The 24323-nt window shown below is 43.9% G+C and overlaps 4 protein-coding genes across 4 annotated transcripts in view; 3 read left to right on the top strand and 1 right to left on the bottom strand. All coding sequences in view use genetic code 11, as the record gives it.

Moving 5' to 3' along the window:
* Positions 1–4263: 4263 nt before the first annotated feature.
* On the top strand, positions 4264–6740 carry EGR_05981 (Innexin unc-9; the record flags this gene model as incomplete). Its single annotated transcript, XM_024495230.1, has 3 exons — positions 4264–4576; positions 5158–6136; positions 6638–6740. 3 exons carry the CDS (start codon positions 4264–4266, stop codon positions 6738–6740), a joined length of 1395 nt encoding a protein of 464 aa, XP_024350314.1.
* A 5145-nt stretch (positions 6741–11885) lies between these two features.
* EGR_05980 (NADH dehydrogenase [ubiquinone] 1 alpha subcomplex subunit) lies at positions 11886–13194 on the top strand (the record flags this gene model as incomplete). Its single annotated transcript, XM_024495229.1, has 3 exons — positions 11886–12011; positions 12043–12221; positions 12963–13194. 3 exons carry the CDS (start codon positions 11886–11888, stop codon positions 13192–13194), a joined length of 537 nt encoding a protein of 178 aa, XP_024350313.1.
* A 1365-nt stretch (positions 13195–14559) lies between these two features.
* EGR_05979 (Nucleoporin GLE1) lies at positions 14560–17306 on the bottom strand (the record flags this gene model as incomplete). Its single annotated transcript, XM_024495228.1, has 6 exons — positions 14560–14772; positions 15172–15441; positions 15892–16152; positions 16464–16640; positions 16713–16945; positions 17009–17306. 6 exons carry the CDS (start codon positions 17304–17306, stop codon positions 14560–14562), a joined length of 1452 nt encoding a protein of 483 aa, XP_024350312.1.
* A 1730-nt stretch (positions 17307–19036) lies between these two features.
* EGR_05978 (BRCA1-associated RING domain protein) overlaps positions 19037–24323 on the top strand; it is a gene marked incomplete at both ends in the record, with an annotated part of 6486 nt that continues 1199 nt past the window's right edge. The window contains 8 exons of the mRNA XM_024495227.1: positions 19037–19379; positions 19487–19661; positions 19731–19869; positions 20996–21403; positions 22049–22443; positions 22498–22768; positions 23139–23324; positions 24045–24204. Coding sequence (XP_024350311.1) covers positions 19037–19379; positions 19487–19661; positions 19731–19869; positions 20996–21403; positions 22049–22443; positions 22498–22768; positions 23139–23324; positions 24045–24204 — 2077 coding nt within the window. The remainder of the gene's footprint in view (positions 19380–19486; positions 19662–19730; positions 19870–20995; positions 21404–22048; positions 22444–22497; positions 22769–23138; positions 23325–24044; positions 24205–24323) is intronic.

Here is a 24323-nt window from a genome sequence, read left to right as displayed (position 1 = left end):
ACCTCCACCTCACAGGTCTACACGCCGTGGTTGTGGGCTCTGTTGTTGGTACACTAATTAGCAGGAGTCTCTGATGCTCTCAACTTCACGACGGTGGTTAATAGTTCCCCACTGATTACCTACGCCGTTAGCCACATATTAGTCACGGAAAGGTCCAACCCCAACCCTAATAACATGGCTTTAAAATAAGCTTTGAAATGTAAAGTAATGATACCCTGTGAATTCTTCCAAGAAGGCCACCGCGACTATTTCCCACCACTTGAATCAAATGACAACAGGAATCAACAAACCATCAAGAAACGCAAAATGATTTATTATAACACATACGTCAGATTAAAAGTTCAATATGGAGTACAGTATATTTTAAAAAATTGTGCAACTATGAAAAAAATTGACAAATTTGTCAATTTCAGTAGTCATTAAACAAATGTTGTGGGAAGATCTTGGGAATTGGATCCTCTCATTTTCCATTTTTTTGATATTTCTTTTTTACAAAATATAATTAGTCTAATGTTGCATTACAGAAGTGTACATTTTAGGACTGCAGCACTTTTTAATCAACCAAATAACTTTTAGATTAAAATCACTTAACAGGCTAGTTAACTGTAATTCATTGGTTGTTTTACACTCGGAGCTTCGGTAAAGGGGCAGCTTTAGGTCTCCGCCATTGTTCCTTCGCCATGTCATTAGCTCCAAGCCCTCCTGTATGTCGAATACATGCATTGTGCCCGAGTATTATGCCTTCTTCCGCCTTCACGGAAGTCTCGGGACATTGCAAAGTGTAACCAAACTCTTGTTGCTCATATGTCTTTTTGAACACTTCCAACATCCCTAAAAAGTAATGGCTGCGAATAAATGATACTTGAGGTGAACAGATTACCGCCAGGTAGCATTCAAGCTGCTCCTGTCAGGCTAAAAGCACGATCGCGGTCACGTGCGAGCAGCATAGATAGTCCTGATGCTGTAGTCCATGGTAAATCATACATGGTTGGGGGCCAATATCATGCTATGTGATATTGCGTCGGCTTACATGTAGGTCTTCGTGGTCCCAGTAATTACAAAGGACTGGGGCTAAAAATCGAAGCATTCGGAGGGTAGTATAAAGTGAACCACGAAGACTGGCTTAAATACACCTCATTTTGTGACATGTTGCATATTTTGTGCCAATTTGTGCCACGTTTATGCAACGTTTGGTTTCACTTCTATTTTCAGCTCACTTTTACCGCCAATTTTTGTGTTCTTCTTCGCGCGCAGTTGTCAAATGTCAGGAAAGAAAACATCCTCAGAGGAACGTTGTGAGGATGGGAGTGGAGCGAAAAATATCGCACTCTCATTAGTCATTTATATGGCACGCAATGTGCTGTCTGAAGCTACGTTAAATATAAATAAGACTTGCTTCCAGCTGATTTATTTACTGCTTGTATCGGGCGGATGGATGAATCTCGGTCGTGGCTGTTGTTTGACCTTCAGCAAGCGAACATTTGCTTTAGGCAAAACACACACGAAAGCTCAAAAAGTGTGGTCTTCATAAGGTAAAGTGTCTCGTGACTTGGAAGTTTTGGTTTTGCAGTGATTGCAGCGCTTGGCATTAGGCAATAATATCCAACCCAATGCTACCCTACATCCAAAAGTCATTTTTCATTTTAGGTCCACCGCCGAATAATAAAAAATACGCAGTGTTTTTAAAATGAATTACTTTTAGGCTCATTGACATTTAGTGCTAGGCCATGACATATGGGTGGGGAACCGTGTGTTTGCCTCCCGTCAATACTCCTTCTTCCCAACTGAGGTAGACGTATACCAATTGCTTCATCAACACTTGAGCTACGCATTAATAAAAGCCGTTCTTGACTCGTTAATGTTGAAATATTTTGATCAATTGAATGTGTTTCTTCACAGCCAAGAGTTTCCGCTTCTTTCGGAATCTACTGCATCCATCTTTGATTGATTCATCGTCAGAAACGGATGTTGTAAACTACTGGGTGGCAACTTTTCCAAATGAATTATACGAAAAGTCCGCCCCTACAGCTTTGAATGCGGTCTTCTGTACGCCAGACATTCAAGCTTGAACCATATCCACCTAGTTGTCAGCTTGTGGTCCAGTTTTTTTAACGGGCCACGTAGGGCTCAGCCATTGTACCTTGCCAGGTGACGTGGCCTTCGGACCATGTCAGTGGCTCCCGCGTCCTTCTGTAGTTCAACAAAACATATTCTGCCCCAATATTATGCATTTTCTCGTCTTCAAGGAAGTCTTGGTGCGTCACAAAGTTAAAGTGCCTTTTTTGATGCGATGGATCAAGAGATCAGGAAAGTGAAAGAGTCCGCATTGAGGAGTACCCCACCGATATACTGACCCCTCATAGCTGCGTTATTTCGTTTTTCAAGCGCGTTTCCGAAAGGATCACCTCCAAGGCGTAACTCAGTGGATTTGAAATGTATATTCAAGAAAAGGTGATGATAGCTTCCACGTAATTACTGGACGGTCTAAAGGTGTTTTGCATTGCCAAAGTCTAAAGCTGTCCACTTCATATGCCTTGGTAAACTACATATCTCTTTGTATACAGGCCGCAGTGTATCCTGGTAGTGGAGTGTTCACAAAGAGCTTACTTGATATTCTAAGCCCTAGCATGGATCTCTACAAATTCGGCCATCCATTGCTAAGCTCCTAAGAAATATTTAGATTTAAGGGTGAAAGGGTTTGGATTCCTTCAAATAAGTCAGCTCCCTCGAAAGGTGGCATCAAATGTACGAGGCTGTAAGTAGCTTCATTATAAACTCAAGAAGAGCCAGAAGGTGGATAACAGAACTCCTTGTCGCCGTCACAAAGTCCAAATCGGGGGAGCCTGAACAACTCTACGGAATCGTGAGCGTATCACACGGTCACAGTTTCGTGCTGTTTTCGGCGTTGCACGCTAAGACGATTGCGATAACTCGAATGGACCTAGAGTGGCTTTAGATTGCCTACAAAGAGTTGCGGAGGATTCTGGCCAAATGTTTGGGGAAGTATAATATAGAACGGTAATTCTTCTGTCGATAACTGAGGAAAGATCTTCTTTACACAACTCATGTCAGTTCTATAGGTATGGTACACTCCATACATAGATGCACCAAATAACAGAAAACGTCGTATACTGATTTAGTGCCAGATCTTTTTTTAAAGTTTTATAGCTGCCCAAAGACTATCCTCGGCAAAAAATTAGCCTTTGCTTCTCCAATGTCGTCGGCTATCGAGAAGAATACGGAAAATCATTTTCACACTACCTAATTTCTACCAGCAGAGGCTGCCAAAGACAAGCCAGCGTGTACACATGTTGCAACTCAGGGCTGATGAAGTAAGCTGACCTGAAAATCGGAGGCCAATGAACGAAACAGATTGTGAAATGACCAGCCGCAATGACCTGGCCTTCGCGCTCACCTCATTGGTCCGTTCCCTGGCGATCGTCTGATTGGCTGGTTGCAATGCCACAGCTTTCTGACGTGAGGGGAGAGAAGGTTATTTGGAATACCTCTGGTCTAGGGTGAGTTTCTCGTGTTCTTTGTCATGGCTGTCTTTACTTTTTATCAATTCAAGCAGGCGTATCTTTCATTTCTCCTTACCTTACAGGACCTTAAGCCTAATACGGTGAAAGCCAATGCTTGTATGAATTAAATTACATCGCTTCTTAGCTAATGGATGTAGGATTTGCTCTTTTTGTACAATTAGGAATAAGTGGATTTTGAGAATTATCGTGATATTTCAATGAGCGGACCTCGATTCCGTCGTGGCAAACATTAGTTGCTGGCTTTTATGAAAGAAGCCAACAAACTGGAATTGCCTAAATCGCCTTTGGTTAAAAACGAGGCTTTGTGGCTCCCAGTGATAGTTGATTATCTTGTTTTCCTGACACTCACTTGATAGGTCGTCCCTGATTGGTCCGAATGAAGTCTAGTGCTTCGGCGTCCCGTCATGCTAAATGCGTACCACCTAAATCTGCTGACGTTATCCTCTCCATCGTGCGGCCACGAATGACATGGCTGATTTTTGGACCTATTTACCTCACTATTACACCCTTTCACCACATTTGTATCGGGGGTAAACAACTTCGATGCTGGTAGCCAGGCTCGAATGAAATAATCGTAACGACGTAACTACCCAAAGTGGGGCGTTTTTATCTGTTCCGAATGGATTCAGGACACTTTTTTCCTCTCAAAATGATGGTGCACCTATTTCTTCTCTAGCTTTAGCAGCACGAGCCCAAAGAACGCACAACAGCAGCAGCTACAATGGTTGCTCAAGAATTCCTTTCGCAGTTGGACAAACTGCACTTCGTTGACTCGGCGAATTTGCATGATTTTGCCGACCGATGTGCCTACCTCCTCTCCTTCATTATCCTCTTGATGTGCTTCACTATTGTAACCCTCAAATCCTACGTCTTCGAACCCTTCTCTTGCTACACAGCCACGACCTTTTCTGGGTCTAATATGATCTCCTACATCAATTCATTTTGTTGGGTTAACGGGACTGTTCCAGCTGACGTGAACACCAATCGACTGGATGATCCCGTCTACTGGGACTACCTCGAAAGCAAGAAATTAAGTAGGTTTTTTATTCATAGTAAACATCATAATCGCACCTTAAATATAGGGCGTGTTTACTTGAAAACGGGCTGAGGTCATGCGGTCAGAGTCACTACACCTATTGGCCGTCGGCTAGGCGTTTATTATTCGGTTAATTTGAGGGTTAGTTGTTTTGGCTTTTTGACTGCGTTCGTGATGGTGGAATGAGTCATTTATCGTCCAGTTGTCTGCGGGCATGGCGACTCAGTTGACCCCGTGGGTTCCATTAATGCTGGCTCAGTCCGGCAGGTCACGGGAGTGATTAAGCTGTAACCCCCTCAGAGTTCCAATCTTGGGGTTGGAACCCTTGAAGGTGGATATGATTCCGCTAATTGCTTCTTGTAGCATAATGGTCATAAATTATTCAACTTTGGGTACTTCAATGATTGATTGGTGTGCTTCCGCTATGTCAGTAAAGTCAGGATAATTTTTTTGCAATCGTAGGTCCACCTACCCCTAAAGCATGCAAGTATAAGGAAGTAAAAGGGGTAGCATGAGTGGAGAGGTCAAACGATCCACTTGTTAACCAGTAAAACTATGCCAAATATCATTCTATTGCAGACTACTACCAATGGGTTTCCTTGGTTTTGGCATTTCAAGCAATATTGTGCTACTTCCCTTCACTACTATGGGAAGGCCTAACATTTAATCGCATTGGAACGAACATTAATTTCTACGTCGAATTCGCACAAGGCGCAGCCAAAGAGACTGGCATTAATCGGAAAAACAGGATCCAATTTCTAGCCTCCGCTTTGGACACCCTCTTATTCGCCAGGCGTCCACTTTCCCATCGACCCCACAGCTCCTTATGCTACGGCATAGCGGAGTTCTTTGGTGAACTGCTTCCACGCAAACGTATGGGTCGCGCAATATGTGCCTACTATCTCGTGATTAAGTTGCTCTACTTCGCCAACGCCGTCCTCCAGCTTGTAATCATGGAACGCTTCCTAGGCATGCCAGACAGCCATAAATTATTTGGAGTTCAGATTCTCCTCGACCTGTGGCATGGCCGTTACTGGCAGGCGACACTCATCTTTCCTCGCGTGGGCTATTGCCGTGTCCCCATTAAACTGGTGGGAAGGAACGTCCCTACACTGATTGCCCAATGCACTATGCCGGTAAATATGCTCAACGAGAAGATCTACATCTTCCTGTGGTTCTGGTTTGTCGCAGTGGCTACGCTTCAGGCGATCAGCATAATTACTTGGACTCTGCGTCTCTCTATGCGGAAACGACGTGTGAAGGCGTTGATTCACTACCTGAAAATTGCGGAGGCCTACGACCAAGGCATGCGAGAAACGCTGAAGCGCTTTGAGGCCACTTGCCTCCGTCCAGATGGCACCTTTCTGCTTCATATGCTGCGACTAAATGCTGGCGATATCATTACAAATGAACTTATTCAAGCTCTCTTCGAGCGTTACATCCGACACGAAAAATTGGCTGATGCGTCACCAATTAGGGAGGTTGGATCCGCATCGGTCAGCAGTCCAAATCCATCCGCGGATGCAAAGGATGATGAGGGTTCTGTATTGAAGCACAGGTTTGTTTGAACTTAAAAGGACAGACCGATTTGACACTAAGTTATCGCCTTCCAAACCCTTTTTATCTACCTTACAATCTCAATTTGTGTAAACGTATGTGCCAAATTTGGCTGTGTGTGAAATAGCGTGCCTATTTAACAGTGCTGTAGAAAAGAGGCCAAGTGCCTCAATCCATGTGAGTAAAGTGCCTTCTTTGTATGGACAAAAGAAACGCGTTTTTCCGATTAGCTCATTTCAAGGTGGGAGTGGTCTATGGGAGGAGGGCCAGGCGAAGGAGTAAAGGAAAAGGCATCTCACAGCATGTGCGTCCTGGCGCTGATAGCTTAGTCATCTTTAACAGCACGGAGACTGTGTCCGGGATGGGTAGACTGCACAATTCGGTCCGATGACTCACGTTTGCTCGCATGTGCTGAGGTGGCTATGCGGACAGGGCAATTGGACCTTCACTCACGTGATTAACATTTGTTAGGCTGATGCATTTGTCCAGACTTCCTATACAGGTCTAAATCCAATTGGACGCTCGACAGCTTCCAAGTTACCTCTGAAGACAATAAGATTGACGGGGTCGGAAGTAGGCTTGTTATCAATGTGCAGAAGAAATAAGCAACTGTTGGCATGAGCAAACACTACGACACCGTGGCAATGACGTCATACTTATCGGTGTCTAGACAAGTTGACTTCTGTTTGTACTTAATTGCCAGATATGTGCTGGGACTGTCTGCGACCTCAAAAATGGAATTCCTGTTTCAAATATCTGGAGCTTTTCGTAGAGTTTCCCCTCTTCGAATTTCCCGAATGTTTCACATTAAGCACTCCTGGTGAATCTTCCACCTGGTTGGAGAGAATTTGGAGGGAGACGCTTTATTTTTACTAAAATCAACAATAATAGCAGCAGTAGTACAAGCTGTGTAAACAGTAAAAGTACTCTGGACCACCTCTGAGCCTCCAGCACCCCGTCAGCCTTTGGGTGCGAGCGTGCTGTGCGCCTAGCCAGTTCAGGCCCGTTGGCAGTGAAGCCGTCCCAAATAGATTTTAACGTTTCATTGGGGTGGGATTCCCCTCATCTCCGGGGATATGCTCCAAGCAGACGACTTGAACTTCCAGTGGATGGAAGGGTTGTGTGTGCGGCTACCTAAAAGTGCTGGAGTTTCAGAAAATACCATGAAGCTGGAGCTTCAAATGAAGCATCGCAGATATCGTCGACTTCTGCCATCTGTAGCGAAAGGACTGTCGTTTCATTGTCTAGGTGGGTAAAGAAAATGCCTTCAGCAAAACGTAGGATTACTTTAGCATTGTGTAAAAACTTGGCGCCTAGAATCACGTTCAAAACATTTGACGAAGTCTTCCCTTCTAGGGCCATCGTCTTTCCTTCTGCTGAGCGTAATCTACTAAATGGCGGAGCGATCTTTATCTTTTCATACAGGGTTAGGAATGACCAAAGGTTGACTATTAACTTGACCTTGCCAGAGTTCAAAAGGCAATTGCATGGACGTCTTCCCTTTAGTTTGTCTGAGGCTTGCAGGAACAAATGGAAGCCGTTTGGGCGTAAACAAGGTGGAAAAGTAGAGGAATAGCCTAATATTTTAGCATAAAGCGGAGGGCCTCGATATGAGCTTGTTTGGTTAGGTCGCTTGTTGCGGTTATTGCAGTGCGAGTCCGCAAGCTATCCCCGACACTTCTCCGTTGGGGTTTTATCAACTCACTGAGGCAGTCGGCATTCATGCTGCAGAGCTTCTTGAAAGGAATGGGTGTATGAACTTCGTGTCTGATCTGGACTGTTATCCATTTAGCAACCCTATTTGGAGGTGAGCCGCAGAAGGGTCATTTTGCTGGAATTTGGAGGTTCTTTGCGTACTCTTCGTCCTCCTCAAGCACTTTTCGGTAGCGGTAGAGGGACTCTTTGGCAAGTGTCTTCCTGTTCGATGGCGAGTTGGGCTTGAGTAGTGCGACATTCTTCCAGATCGTGTTCGAGGTCATCCCGGTCCCTACAACGGTGGAGAATAGTTTGGGGGAATAGAAGCAAAGGGTAAATCTGGCGGTTCTAAACCATCCCTCGAAACCCATGACTTTCTTGATAGGAAGGTACTCCTACACTGTCGGTAGGTAATTACAGAGGATAACATTATGGCTCGATGGAATGCCGAGTCGATTGATGATGATTTGCATACATGTCTCTGAATCACTTGATTTCAACTGACCTTTAATTAAAAATTATGAGCTGAGAATGTCTGCGACTTCATAAATAACGGTCCTGTTTCAAGTTTATAAAAATTTCACAAGTTTTACCCTCTTAATAGTTCTTGAATACCTCACATATGAGACTCTCGGTAAATCACCTCCTGATTAGGACCGCTTCCAAGTCTCCAGCTCCCAGTCAGCCATCGAATTCGAGCGCGCAGTACACCTGACTAACATGTCAATTGCGAAGCTGTCCGAAATGGCTTCAATCTCCCAATTACTCCAGCTGAGATCTCGATAGACCCTGTGATCACACAGTTAAGCACCATTTGGGAAAAGTTGGCAATGCAGTATCCAGCAAAGAACTGAGTGATAAAATTTAAGCTAAATTTAGTCACTTTGTTGAGCTTTGCTACAGAGCCTCAGAGTACAGTCGACTCCGTCGCCAGACCAGAAGGATCACATCACCATGCATCTAATATTCGATTCTACATTCGGTCGCTAGTTCTCTAGGTATAGCTTTGTTGGCGCAGATTACGAATGGAAAGTTTAATTTCAACGACAAAAACTCAGAACGGTGAACAAAAGAAGTACGACAGGTTAATTCTGCCATATTCTTTAGAGAATGTGAACTTCGATGAGATCGCATCAATACTGAAAGACGCTCCTCTTGGTGTGTTTTCTCTGTTTCGCATGTGCTACAACTATCTGGCGTTGACAAAGTGCGGTGATCAGGCCCACTTGACCCACGCAGGAAAGGTAAATCATCCGGGCAAACGCTCTGACCTAAAGGAAATGCCTGGGGATCAATTCATGTTTCTCATTTTCCTATTCATACACACCTTTTTATGACCCTAAGAACATCGATGATCTAAATATCACACCCTCCAAAGTTCCGGTCTGCCCAGACTTAGCCAACGTCCCAACGACCCACACTCTGACATCGAGAACAAGGAAACACCTTCTTCACCCTGCTGATAGTGCGAAGTTTGGTGATTTGTAAAGCTCTACCCACACAGACGTCTGTAGTCAGACGCTCCCAACTGATGCACCCCATGAGTAGACAGTGGGAATTGCCAAAATGTTTGCCTCAGCTTCCGACTCGACTCTTGGCTTCCAGGAGCGACATTTTTCGAAACCTTTGTCTCATTTAGAGAGGCTATGACCACGACTCTGCCTTGACTTCGCAAGATTAATCATTGACATCTTTTGCCTCGTCTTGGTGGATGGCTCTTTGAAGTAGCCGGAGCTAACACCTCTGGTCCTTCCAATGGCTACCAAGGCGCTAGAGATGCTGCGTCATACTATTAGTCAACACGGGCTCCCCAAGACTTTAGTCACAAACAAAGGGCCATAATTTACTTCGCGGAACTTCCATGACATTTACTGTCAACAAGCTATTACATGTATTCACTCCACGCCGTTTTACTTTCAATTCAATAGGCAAGCAGGACAGTTTGTTGATGCATGCAAGCAGCCACTGCTGAAATTCCGAGGGGAGAGGACAACTGGCGATGTCATTAAAACGTTTCTACCGGCATTTTCTAACGTCTCCAAAGAGTGCGTAAGAGTAACTCCATTAAAATTCAAAACGGACGATGATCAGTGGATCAGTGGAAAGATTTTCGCAAAGGTAGATAAGAAACTTCCAGTGCCGAAATTGGAAACAGCAGCTGGATGAGGTACGGGAAGCATTTGCGTCTCCTTAGCAATGGAAACCAGCAGTCCAAGATATACTGCTGGGTACCTTAAAATGCCGCATTCACTTGTTGACTGTGCTTCTCATAATAATCAGGAGAGGATCCGGATCGGTTCCTGGTGAGCACCATGACGGCAGTTTGACGAGCCACTGCTAGTTTGAGCAGGCAAAAATCGCTGCTGGCTTGTTCTTACGAAGGTCTGGAGATGGCTGCGACCCCAGATCTAGCGATCCTTCTTTGATGTTCTGTAAGTTTTTGCAAGTTTTTCTTTTCTCTGACGTTTCAATACATTGGCAGGTAATTCTCTCGATAATAACCTGATTGGTCAATACAACTTAGAGAGCGTCTTGACTAATCAACACTATGAGTTTATAGCCAATCAAAACATCACACGCGAGAGTGGGACCACTTTGTGCCTCCTACGGTCGGTCGGTCGGTCGGTCGTCACACGCGTGTGCGTGGCGCCTCCAACTGACATATTAGTCAGCGATGGTGACATCCGTGTTGAAGGCTGCTCTGGTTGCGGATCCCAGCAGCCCCTGAGCTCACACAAGTAGGCGTCAGCTCATGGCGCTCTCCAATTCTACTGAATGCTTTAATTTCCTCAAATCCATATAAAAAATCAAGAAGCAGTAGTCTTGAGGAGAAATTGTGTGGTAAACTTGTAGACTGGTGTGTTCGAAGGTGAATTGGAAACGGTGGTTTTCAAAAGTGAGAATTTGTTTATATTAAAATACTAAGGTTGTTTTGCAGTGGAGACACGGGTTTTCATGTAATAGGCACAATCCGGCAGAGGTCAGGTTTATCCGATGAACAGAGAGTTTAAAAGTATGGCGGTTTCGGGGCCTTAACTCGTAATATAGCATCAGTTCAACCATTGAACTGGATAAGCTTACAACTTTTTAAAAGATTAACCGAGGTCGTTGATAAATTCTAGGGTTTTCGAAGGCTAAAGCAAAACATTTCATGCAGTTACCAAGGCATGACACTGGGTTTCATTCCCATCACCTGAATAAACGTCCAAGTAAAAGCTTGAAAGTGGTTCATTGCAGTTGAACTGCACCTGTGCAGCATGGTCTTTGGGGCACGCTAGTTGTCTCTTAGCTCCAATGCACATTAAAAATGCATGTTTCGACCTACTATTTTTGCCTTATTACAAATTTGGCAAAGGACCGAGATGCTACTATAGCAATGTGCTAAATTGTTTAGCTCTGCGTTGGATTACGTAGAATACTTGTGTCATCGCAAATCGCAGTTCCTTCCAACGGCATGGCTTCTGAACCATACCAGCAGTCTCAGCCATTCTGTCTGTTAGCATTGCGTTATCTGCCATAATGCCTTCCATAAAAGGCTCGGGACGCAACACTAAAAAAGCAACTGTTTCTGATGAAAACACCAAACGCTACAACCAACTGTCTGATTTGAGCATTCATCAGTAGAGTTGGCTTCTAGAATGCGTTACAGGGAAGAAAGTTCTGACATTTTGCCCCACAAGTGTGTCAAATTTCTAGTAACAATACTGAAAAGAGAAACAATGTACATGTGGTCTACGATAAGAAATTGATCTACTCTAAAATTAAACTTGGAACAATAAAAGTTGAATAGGTCGAATGCCTTTAAGTTGTTAATGCGATATGTTTTGATGAAAACGGTTATGCACACTCAGAAGCAGAGCTTTTTTATTTCAGTAACCGTTTTATGTCGCCAAACCTTTTCCTAACTGTTAGTATATTTTTAACACCTTTTTGCAAAATAATAATGGTTGCTTACCTAGATACTTCAACATTGTTTAATGGTTTATATATACTGGCTGGGTTGGTACTCGTTTCAAAGATTGCCTTGGTTAAACTGCGTCCCTCTTGTTGGCAGAATGATCACAAAATCAACTGAAATGCCAACGCTGGAGGAGTTAGAAGTTCCTGAAATAAAGATGACGGCTGTTCCTCTGCTTGCTGCGGCATTGTACATGGGAAAGTTTTGTGATCAACAATCAAAGGTATGTATTCTTTTGATCCTGAAATCTTCAGGAATTTATGCTTTGCGATCAAGAAAATCACGATCCTAGGAAGTGTCTTAAAGAAGGCAAAGATGTTACCGCATGTGGTCTAGAGTTCCTTAAGCTGATGAAGAAGAACTGTGCTGATGTATTCACTGCTTACTACCAATGCATCTGGAAGCATGGAGGGCCTTATTTCAGCATTCAGAAGTAAGTTTTATGATTAATTCTTGGTGCCTACATTTGTATGAGTTACACTTACTCAAGTATCCCGAAAACCGATATAAATTCTTTCCTGTTAGCTGCTTCTTGTTACACTTAAGATAATGAACTAATTGTAAATCTTAGTTCCATTACACTTGCCTCTCTGTTTTTTTTTTTTAATTTTTACTCAAATCTTGGAGAATTCACAATTCTTGGATCTCTGTGAATTTTTGAAATTCATAATTGGTCAGGTTTTTGGATGTTGCTAGGGCCTAGTTAATTATGTTTTGACTCGGCATTGGCGTATATCATGCAATAAGGCGCATTTTGTTTCATCGTTTAGTCTTAAAGGGAGTAGCTTTTTTCTTAATAACACATGCCTATAATGTCATTCTACTCATGCGCGTCCGCTTCATAGCACCTCGATGTGCCAACGATGACGCATTCAAAAATAGCATTCTTAAACCTATGAACTTCCCCATCAAATCCAAACGGTAGTAAAAATATTAGTTGAAATAAGTACGAGTGTATCTTAATTTATGCGTGAAATTTTAACGAATTTCGAGCCTGTTAACATTTTAACAATTTGGGATTGGATGATACGAAACGATTAGGTCCAGGATCCGAAGAGTCGAATGGTCAATGTCAAAACGGCTAAACTGAGCAAGCCGTTCTCCAACTGACTCTAGACCGTATTGAGTCTGGACTAGTTAAAGTTAATGTTCTGATTGTCTATGTTATTTGTAGCTGTCGCAAGCTGCAGTATCCGTTGGACAACTGCGTAAAGGAGAAGATTGGCCTAGAACGACCCGAATTGGGGTACTTCAATCGCGTGCGTCTCGTGGACACGAAGCGTCCGAAGCCGATTCCCAAGCTGGCGCCCATGCCCGAGCGTATCCCTGACATGCCCGACTTTGACAGTATGCCCGACCCTGAGAAGCTGGAGGCACGCAAACATGTAAATGAGGCTATGGTCTAGGTGTTGATTGTTGCTGCAGTTCCCCCTCCCTCTTTTTGAGTTACCAAACCCATCGAGTTTGCTATTAGACGTGGTCTCAGTCAGAATTCTCACTACTCGTTCCTAGTGTTTGTGAACAAACTTTTGCAGTTTTCTGCTCTTGATGGTCCACTGAGGAGACTTAGAAGGATGGGGGTGGATAACGCTTATGGAACTAGGTGCAAAACTTCCTGCAAGAGGCGTGCCTGTTGTTTTCACATTCGTCACAGGTACTTTGTTTGACTTCCTTATGCTTTAAACCTCTCTAATATTGTAACAGCAGTGTTCTAGCCTAGGGTAGTCAATCACTTCTTAAACTGAGGTGAAGGAGTGATTCATTTCACAGGGCTTGCTGCGCTACGGTTCTGTAAAATAGCATTACAAGAGCTGGGAACCTGGTGTTGATTCCTTGCTTGTCCGAGTAAAATGCTACACCCCGTTACTTAATCGTGTTTAAGTGGTTCTACCATGAAAGGGAAACGCCTTAACTGTTCGCTGGATCCCATCAAGGTAATGATTGCCGTGTGTAGACCTCGTGCCGCACTTGAGGATAGGGATGCGAACTTACCTTTTGTGATATCCATCCGGGCGCTGACTATCGCCTTTTTTTTGGCGTTAGTATTATGTGATCATATTAAAACATTGAAACAGACCACTAGGAAATAAGAGTGGAATAGCAGCAGAGGTTATTCAGGAATTTTCTTGGATCTTAGAGACAAAACGCGCATTGAAAGTGAGAATTACAGTGCGCTTGCGTCCAGTTGGGGGAGGGGGGGAGGGAGAGGGGTGAGGCCATTATATTGGCTACCTTATAACAATTTCTTGTCACATAGAGGGTAGAAGCATATCCAAAGGACACAGAGGTCACACAAACGTCAGCTTTCCTTGCTAACATGAGTGTAAACAGTCACCTGGGAAATAATTGCTTCCGTGACTACAAGATCCGACCCAATAAGTAATTAAAACAGTCAGAAAAACTAAGAGGTTTCTTTGAACGTCCATTCCCGAGGGTGGGGGGAATCGGACGGATCGGCTTGACAATAGAATCACCTCTTCTAAGGACTACTCCCGTATGCAATAAGAACGGAAGTCAATGAATAGACTTTACCTACAAATGAAGGAGCGGATGAATATCTGGATTTGGAAGTCATCTAGAACATTAATTTAGCTATCCAGGACATTTTTATGGCAAGACTCAGTCCGATATGGAGGTAAAAGAAACAGAAGTCGACAAATTAGCAGCCTCCATTATCGTGTAGAGAGTAATTACGCTTTTGGCAAGGTAATACCAGCAAGCTTTTTTCATGCCTATACAACTTTACAGGGGAAAGGGAGACAAAAGAACACTCAATTCCAAAAGTCATCCAGAAGTACTCCATGCCCATTTTCGGTGGCCGTAGTAGGGTCGAGGAGCTGTTCTAGGCATGTAATCAGCGCCAGCTGTGACACCGACTGCGAATCGCCGACAGCATCGATGAGGCTCTTGAATAGTCTTCGGGCCTGACGCTGGTAGAGCTGAAGCAATACGTAGCCTCCAACCTCAATCAAGCCGTGCAGAACCTAAAATGTAACCGAATTTTAGTGGAAGCACTTTCAGTACTTTCGCCACCTGGTTCACATAGGCATAACATACGAACTTTTACACGGGTGTGCTATTCGAAAATGGGTTCCGACTATGGCAGCTATTAAATAAGTAGATAGTTTGGAGTCGGACGCAGAACAAACTCGAAATACAATGGCATCTTAACATCAGATTTCATCATTACACACTTGTCTACTTGTTGGAACATAAAACCTATATTATATATTATCTTCTAATAATTGGAATAAGCCGTAAGTCAGCAAGAAGCACAAATAGCGGATCCACAATACAAAGCTAAATTACCACAAATTACTAATAAAAGACAAACCATTCTTGCTACTAATTTTATTTTAGTAGTAAAAAAAAAATTAAATCACCTCAGAAGTGATATCGAGCTTTCCCTCATGTCTGGCAATGCCAGCTATAGTGATCCAGAGGAGTTTGGGATTGAGATGCTCTGGACGGTGAGTGAACCCAGGAGGTGGCCGAGCCAGCAGAACAGCGGCAAAGAGCCGGGAGATGCCACGCCAGCTCTGCAGTACACCCTCGTCCAACTCCACATCGAGTGAGGCGAAGATGGTGGCGGAGTCATCGACGTAGGATGTGAGTACAGGACACGCTGACGCCATTCGTGCAAGGAAGTTGGGCTGGCAAGGAAAAGATTATTAAAACGATATTATTGATAATTAAAAAATCGACGGACAAGAAGACTAGAAGCACAGATGCCGCGGCAAATATCCAATACAAGTATCCATAGTGCATTGCCCAATCCGTGGAGATTCATAACAGGACACAGGATTGAATGACTAGACACAGTTCGTAGAAAAACTGGCCAAAATATTATAACAAAAAGTGATCACATCTCTCGCATACTTAGAACCCATGAATGACTGAAAATTAGAGTATCAAAATACATACAGAAAATCGTCACAAAAGCCAACCGATCGAAGGAAGGTGAAAGAGCACGAAATGAGTTTTCCAGATATGCTAGTGGTGGATTGGAAAAGGAAATTCCGGATCTCCAAAAAAAAGTACGCTTTCAAAGCCCTAGAAGACAATCATTTGTAGGGTTGTAAACAGTCAAAATAACCACTCACTATATACTCAGGATACCGAGCAAGGAGTGTGGCCAGAACGGCAGCAAAAGGAAGAACGCTATGTAGTGAGAAGGCGAATTGGCGTTCGGCCTGGGCTAGCGCAGCGTTCAGAAGGCAGTGCCACGCGAAGGCCGTGCCCATGTCCTGGGGCAGACGGAAGACCTCGGCTGCCGCACCTGGCGGACGCACCGGTGCGCCCTCGAAGAAGGCTAGGAGATAGTTCAGCCGGTTAAGGCAGTGATCTGGATCGCTCCCTGTAATCTGCAACAACGGAGTTTTACGAATCACTGGAGGTGAAGGGGCTAGTACAATGATGATTTTTTTTAAGGATTCCAACTTAGACTTCATCAATGGTGGAAAAACTCGTATTGTATTCAATCTTGAACGTTGCTCAATAAATAAATCCTTTTGAGACAGGTTAAAAGTAAAACACAACTGCTGACGAACTCTAAGGTGTCTTCATGGCAATAGTGGTTCATTTGGTTGGGACTATGCTCCACAACGGCACTAAAAATGGCAGTGGTAAGGTGGTAGAGAGTATAGGCGTTCCAATTCTCCAGCTCCCAACTAACCTGACTGCAGGCAGACCCTATGATCATCTTAACCAGTGACGTTGCAACTCGAAGATCAGGATTTGAGAGCAGGTGGAATAGGGAGTTATTTGTCGTGTTGTTAATCGCCAGAGCATCATTTTGACAGAACCCCGAGATTAGCAGATCTTTTGGCAGATCCGATTTGGAAGGTAGTGGCTAAAGAAAGGAAAAGAACTATTACAAGGCCCGAATGACATTCCCAAACCTTTAAAATAGATTGTAACACACAGGAGTAGGTTGAGCAGCTTTTGGCGCCTTCTGCACGGTCTTCCCCTTGAGAAGGGCGTTGGCGTCTGCCAAACATGCCTCAGCATCCTCTAGGAAACGTGTAAAGATGGAGTTGACTCTGTCAACCATCTCTACATCCTCCCAACCTCCCGTATTGGTGGGCGGCAATGTGAGGAACACCACTGCACGAGTCTCTACTTCTTGAATCCGATTAAGAATTTGATCCTTTTGACCTGGAAATAAAAATACAAAAGTAGGAAGAGATTTATTCGAAGAGATCAGGAAAGGGTACTCACATTGTCTTGGATCTTCGGGTAGAAGTCGTGAAAGAATGGCGAAGGTGCATTGTCGACAGGTGACGATTGATTCCATGCCCTTAAGCAGTTCATCAGACAAGCTGAACTCTGTCTGCGGAGGATCAATCCACCAATCTGAGAGAAAATCGTCAGAATCTGTTGGGGGTTTCAGTGGGTGAGGGGAGTCGATATTGTCTGGGGGATCTGGCATCGGTTGTGAGATGACCCGACGCATTTCAAGAGAGGCGCGTTTTAGTAAGTGACCAATGTGACGAAAATAAGCCTTCGAACTCGACATTCTTCGAGTACCAACCTTAAATAAAGAATTGCAGAATTTTACAGAATGATAACGAACTTGGATGCAGGTTCACCAAGCTGCAGATGGCTTTGTATTTTAAGTATAGAGCAGAAATACAAAACAGGAGAATTTGTAATCAAGAAGTCATATAGCCAATTACCTTATTATAATAATGACTCTAACAAGGAGTCAACAGCAAAACCGACAAGAATAGACGATTAATACATTGAAAAAGCACAAGAACATTCAAGGAAGCAAAAACAGCAGGCAACAATTGAAATATGATAAAGTGGGTCATCATAATATGTCCAAAAATCATACTTAAGTATACAGTGCCAATTTTTTTAAGAAAACTATTCTCAAACTAATTAATGATCGAAAAGTAAAAAGTTAATGCAGCGTCCGAGGCAACCCCAAAGACAAAAGAAGAAATAACGCTTGAGCAGAATATGTATTATCGACATACAGAACGGACTGGAATCACCGGCACGAGCCGGAGGGGAGGCCGCAAGACAGGAGTGCAATGGCGGAGCCCCTAAGCGACTCGTTGCCAAATCTGGGGGGTAAACAAACAACTAAAGCGTTACGCAGCTCCTCTCATTTAGAGCGTCTTCCCCAGCGCGCCCTTTGGTCAACCACCCGCGCCGGCATCACAACGTAGTCGCTGCCGCAAAAAAAAACACCCACGAACCAACTGCACCAACAATCGATTTGCGTGCAACTGCGACGACATATGATCGTAACATCACAAATCCCTCTTGGCAATTCCGATGGGTTGGCCGGCGGTAGTCGTAATAGCAGTGGGTATGACACCACCCCTTAGGAGTGAGTTTTCGTGTCTGTTTCTCCTAATCACTTAACCCGCGTTTCAGCACTGGTCAGCAATATCTATCTGAGTTCTATTGAGCTAGCAGTGAAGTGAAAGAGGGATGGCGTAAACAAGTAGTTGATCTTTCCACACAGACACCATGGAGGGCTCCGTAACAGACTTCTCAAAGTCGCTTACGGCTAGTTTCGTTTTGGTTATGAATAGCATTCCTGCAAAAAGGAGGACTAAGGTAGATGTCGAAGGCAGACAACATTTCCAGACCTTCAGTTGAGGGTTATCACACATTCTTTAATACGTAGCACTTCGGGACCTCCCTGAAGACAAGAGACACCATAACAGCCGGACTGAGCACTTGCTGTTGAGGTAGTGAATAGATGGGGCCCACTCTAACTACCAAATACCAGACCGCTAGGGGAAGACCGAATAGCTAGATCCTAAGTGGCTCGTTGCCAAAGCAGAGACTTAAACAAACAGTCATCGTCTTGCACTAGCACAGGTTACACAAAAAGTTAATTAAATTTCATGCTTATTTTAATTTTTAATTTATTTTGCACGTGTACATTTTACCTTTTTTGCTGCACCAAAGTGGCTTTAAGGTGGTCAAATAACTAGAATGCAAAAAAAAGCCTAAAAATAAAAAGCACGTAATTTTGCATTTTTATTTTTAAGTTTTAACTCTGCTGCGTATACTAGGTACCATTAGTTTATTCAAACCAACTACTCAAAATTGAGTGAAGAGTGAGTGGTTTGAAAGGAGTTGGTTTTATGAAATCGGGCTGTATGTTCTCCTCTTCTTGTGTTACATCAAGTGAATGTCTGGTGTGACTTGAGCATGCATCCTTTTTGAGTATTTGTGCTTAATAGCTATAGTTTTGGAACCCAATTTCATTTTAGGATTAATATGGTAGGATTTCCCAAAACAAAGGCCTCTGTTGAAAAGCTGCTCGACTTACTTCGATGCGACAATTGTTCCCGAACTCTACACGAACCCTTTACCACTGGAGTATGCTCGCACACACTTTGCTTGGAATGCTGTAGCACCAGTGTTGCTCCCGCTGGAAGTCGATCGAAGAAACACGCAGGAATCAGTAACATCTGTCCTCTTTGCTATATTCCCATTCGTCCTTGTGATATTAAACCTCATCCCCAGCTTCACAATCTTGTGCTTGTTGCTCGAAGGCTTGCAAAACTCCTTGGGAACAAGGAGTCTACTCCATCGTCAGGTCTAAATATCGAGTCCAAAGGTAACATTTTCCGTTCCTCTTTGTTAAATTTTATAACTATCATGCCTTTATGCACTAGAATCTAAATGATTGTAATGAGTCCTATTGTGCTACTTTCCTTATGACAGATGAAGATCCACACGATAGTCTTGAATTTTTGAGTTCCGTCGATTACCATCACTTTGAAAGCCCATCACCTTCACTTGCCCAAAAAGTCCACTTGAGGTCATTAGACTCATCAAACAATTCCCCTACAGTTACTGCATTGTCTCCTGTCGAGTGCACTGCCAGCCCGTCACTTCTGTGAGTTTTCCTATTACCAAAATTAGTTATTTGACTGGTTTTAAACACCCGGCTTTCTCATCCATTCAGACCCGTTGTTGTGCTGACTAGATGCATTGAGGATGTTGAGAATGTGGTGCCTGTGGAGTCCATGCCGCCACCGCCAGCCCCTCCTGCCAAAAAATCCTCGAGAAGAGGGAGTGTTACTGCTCGTAAACCCTCGGAAAAAGTGCGTTATTTCGTGAATGATGAAAATTACAAAGACAGCAAATTTATAGGGGTTGCGGATGAACAATTGATTACTTTAATTAAATCGGTGATGTCTTTCCATAACCGCTTATCCTTTTATAGATTAATAAGTATGCTTCTCGATTTATTATTATTCCTGATTTGTTACGTGTGCTTCTGTTGTTTATAGACAGGGAATAAAAGCAAGGTTGGTGTGTCAATTTAGCATAAGCCTGCACTTTTTCTTAGTTGCATTTTGCATTTTCAGTCGCAGGTTCTTACTTTCCGTTTGTATACATCCCAAGATTCTTTTTTGTCTTCAGCAATTAACAATCCCTTCGCATTGGCTCTCGGTTGTATAGTTGCAAGTATTTTTTACTCAATTTTTAGAATTTCATTTCACCATTCCTCATGAACTGAGAGCGTTGATGTTTATACAATGATATTACAGGTTTTTAACCAAATATACCTTTATGGATAGTTATTATTGGAATCGGCTTTTACTTTGAAAAGGTGTATTCAGGCATCCACTATGAAGCCACACGTTATTAACTGGGAGAATCACTCTTATGCAAAAATGGTTGTCTCGTCCAACCCTAAGGAAGCCAAGAAATTTTTGTCTGTTTAGGTCGGTTGACATAGTTTAGATGGCTAACTACACCTACCAATTATATACTTCCTCTTTTTGCTCACTCATTTTTATGAATTTTTACATTCAGAACCAGTGCTTCATTGAATTCGTTTTCCAATCAAAATCGTCTATCAAATTTGCTCCGTCCCATAAATCTCGGCTTTATTATCGGATTTCGTCGTATTTTTAGGTTGTGAATGTTAGGCGATTAGGTTTCCTCAATGCTAGGTCTTAGTGCATGAAGGCCTTGTCCTGCCATTCAGTTTCATTCCTTATCGACACGTTTTGTACATCTAAATTACTGGAAACGGACGATTGTTGCATTTACTTTATAATTAATTCTTTAGAATTCTGAAAGTTAAGTCGCTTATAAAGACGAGTGGCCATTTGTTAATTACTTTTTAACGGTGATTCATAGCATTAGCTTGGTTAATTGGCAAATGTTCTAGTTTTCCTGTTATCAAATCTAGCATTAGCACCCTCTTTTATCTTACAGTCTGCAAAGAAATCAGCAGGGGCAACACCAGAATCGAAGGTAGAAACAAGAGCAAAGGCACCTCTAGCCTCGCCGGAGCAGTCGGGAATGGCTGAGACTTTGGCCGTTTCTCTTCCCATACCCGCTTCACCACTGAAACGGGGCACCTCTGCCGACAGCAGCGACGGCGGAGACAGTGAAGCTCGTAGGTCCGCCTCCAGGTGCAGAGGCAAAGGTAGCAGTGTTGGAGGCGGTGGAGAAGTCGAGCTAAGGCTGAACAGCAAGGGAGAGAGCGTCCTACACCGCGCGGCCATTAAGAACAACGTGTCAGAGTTGAAGCGCCTCCTGACCGCTGGACTCTCGCCCAATGCACGCGATCACGCTGGCTGGACACCGCTGCACGAGGCTGCGCTGCGTGGACATGCCGAAGTCTGTTTTCCTTTGTTTCATCTCCAGACGAGAATTTTAGTTATGATCGATTGCCTTCTAAATAGAGGTCTCACCTTTTTAGTAGAGTCCTGATGTTTTGCTTTCTTCTAGCTTAATTTTTCATTCTTAGTACTTCCACTGTAACTTGTAACTCTTATTTGTACATTGTGACAAAGAAATTTCGTTTCAAATTTCGGTGCTGTATAATAAATTAGGAAGCTAAAGATGCAGTCATGGTATTTTGATCATTGGGTTGGAGTTGGTGCACTTAGGAATGAAATTAAACACTCTGTTTCCAGATTCCCTTCTCTTTTTGCCACGAAATAGCAGTTTGTGGTATTCTCTCTCCTATACTCTCCTTAAAACTGGTAAAGAAATTTGCGTATAATAGCCGTTGAGCCTTGGAGACATTGTGGTTAATAGCCATTGTTAAGATAACTATGTTCAGCCTGCTAGGCCATCAAGTGTGTGCTTTATCCCTGCAATGCTTAACGCCTGATTTTATCAAGATCTTCTAGTGGTCCCTATTAAATAACTGTAACTTGGTGAATGTATAACTATTCCTCAACACCTCTTGGATCGTGACTCGTCGTCTTACCATGCTGTTATTCTATGCCTGAATTGAAAGTACGTTGAATTTTCTAGGCAGTGGAATGCCTTCTCACTGACGGTCACGCCACAGTTGACATACCGGGTGGCCCAGACCTTGAAACAGCCCTCCACGAAGCTGTGTTCAACCGTCAGGTGGACATAGTTCGTCTTCTGCTGCGTCACAATGCCAATCCCACGTTTGCCAACGGCCAGGGTGTCACACCACTACAGATATGTGCCCAGCACCTCAGTGAGGCAAGCCAGAATGTCCTCATTACCAAAAAGACTCGCAAAGGGCGGCGATTAAAGCGGCAGAACTCTTTCGAGGCTCTGAAGGACATCCAGACCATCCAAGAGCTCCTTACTGTGGCAACGGCGAAAACTTCAGAGTTGGGAAAGGAGATGACGACTGCGTCTGACCAGGCCGCTTCAGCCCTCTTTATTGAAAGGTGGGTGGTTGAAGATATTTCGTGTGTAAACTCGAATTTTCTTCCTGTTTTTAGGAGACGCCTTAGACCTCTTCTCTTGGGTACGGGTTTGAATCGGAACCAGAAGAACGTAATGACCAGGGTGGCGACCTTAATCCACGCTAGAGTTGCTATGACCATGTCGGCGGAGGTGACTCATCTCATCACGGGTGCACAACTTATCGCAAAGAGAGGAGAGAAGCAGCAAAAGAAGAAGAGGAAGAAGGGGGAAAAGGTTTCGGAGGCTGCAGGAGAAGGAGAAGTCACTTGTCCGAGGACGCTCAAATTCCTCAACGCCGTGTTGCAGGTGGGCTAAATCACCTCTATGTTTTGCTTCCCTTGCCTCCAGAGCACTTCTTTTATACTTGAACATTTTCTGCGCCCTGTGATTTCCATACATCATTAATGCTTAGACTATCCTTTCACTGATGCTTCATTTCCTACATCGAAGTTACTGATATTCTGTGGGTATTTGAGTTGGATTTTTATGTACGAGGGAGATTTTATTTGAACCTTGTAATATTACAAATCAAAGAGCTACCACTATGGCGGTAGTACAGACAGTGGTAAGTGGCAAGTTCAAATGCAGATTAACAGTTGGCGCATGTGTCGTGAGTCAGTGCAGGTTAGATACTGTACACCTATTCAGGTAGCTTTACTCTCCCTTTTGCTGCTAGGGCTGTTGGGTACTCTCTTTCGAGTGGATCGAGACGTGTGCTGCTTTGAAGATGCGGGTGGAGGAGGAGGCCTTCGAGGTGACTGGGTGTAGCACCGCACCCAACACCCATGCCTCAAGACGCGCTAGACGGGCTCGTGAGGCGGGCTCTGCTGGGCTCTTCCACGGCTACCGATTCTGCCTCCTTGTAAGTTTCACGCTTCTTATACTCTTTGAATACTTGTGGCTGTTCCTTTGTGTTTTTTGCCTCAACGACTGGGTCTGCAATCAACGTAAGTTCCATACTAAACTATGACGAATCTTGTTCTGTACCTGTTGTCATAAACCGCAAGATTCTGAAAGTGATTCCATTAGAAGGGCTCTGTTACCCACTGGACTTTGTGGTTCAACGGCAGCAACTCAGCCTCGCTAGCTTGGGCGCACGACGAGGACAGAACATAGAATCGGGCAGTAGACAGTTCAATTGGGGAATCGCAGATTTTGGAAATGTGGTATTGAGAGTGATTAGCCGAGTGAGCAGCCGATCTTTCAGGGAGGTGGTGGAAACAGAAATATCGTCAACTTGTGTCAGTGCCAGAGTGCGTATTACTGCTTTGTTTATGCAGCCTTAGTGCATAAATAGGGGAGAGGGCACGACGTACGTGGTCTTCATCACCGATTCGAAAAGTATACAATCTCGGAACCGAGATTGGAGTGAAGTGTCCCTCCATCGTGTCGGCGTGAGGTACGTAGTTGAGAGTCAAGTTTCACATGAGGATTGATGCATTCCTGATCCCTGGAACTTCTTCTTGAAACAGATTTCATCTCACACGGTGTTTTTATCTAACGCCTCAGTTCATCAGTTCTTTACCTTGGTCTTGTGAAGATTTGAAATGAATGAGCTGTTGTGTGTGTGCCTCGCCAATAGGGCAGCTTCGCCTACCCAACACCGGACCGAGCCGACCTCTGCAACCTTTTAACATGCGGTGGTGCGAACATCTTCTCTCGTGATGTCACATCGCCTTCTCGTCTGGCCTACATTGCAGTAGACGACCCAGTCATCGCCGAGGTATGGATGGTGCAGCAAGGTGCGGGCGCTCAGGAATTGCAGTCGGGTACTAAACTATTGCCTACAGCTGCGGCTACCATCGCTGTTGATGATGCCACCACGGTTCATCCACACCAGTTGATCGCCCTCTACGATCCA

Source organism: Echinococcus granulosus, assembly GCF_000524195.1.
Source record: "Echinococcus granulosus chromosome Unknown EG_S00049, whole genome shotgun sequence".
NCBI lineage: Eukaryota > Metazoa > Platyhelminthes > Cestoda > Cyclophyllidea > Taeniidae > Echinococcus > Echinococcus granulosus.
The sequence above is the reverse complement of the archived record's forward strand: the minus strand, read 5'-3'. Positions and strand labels throughout refer to the sequence as shown.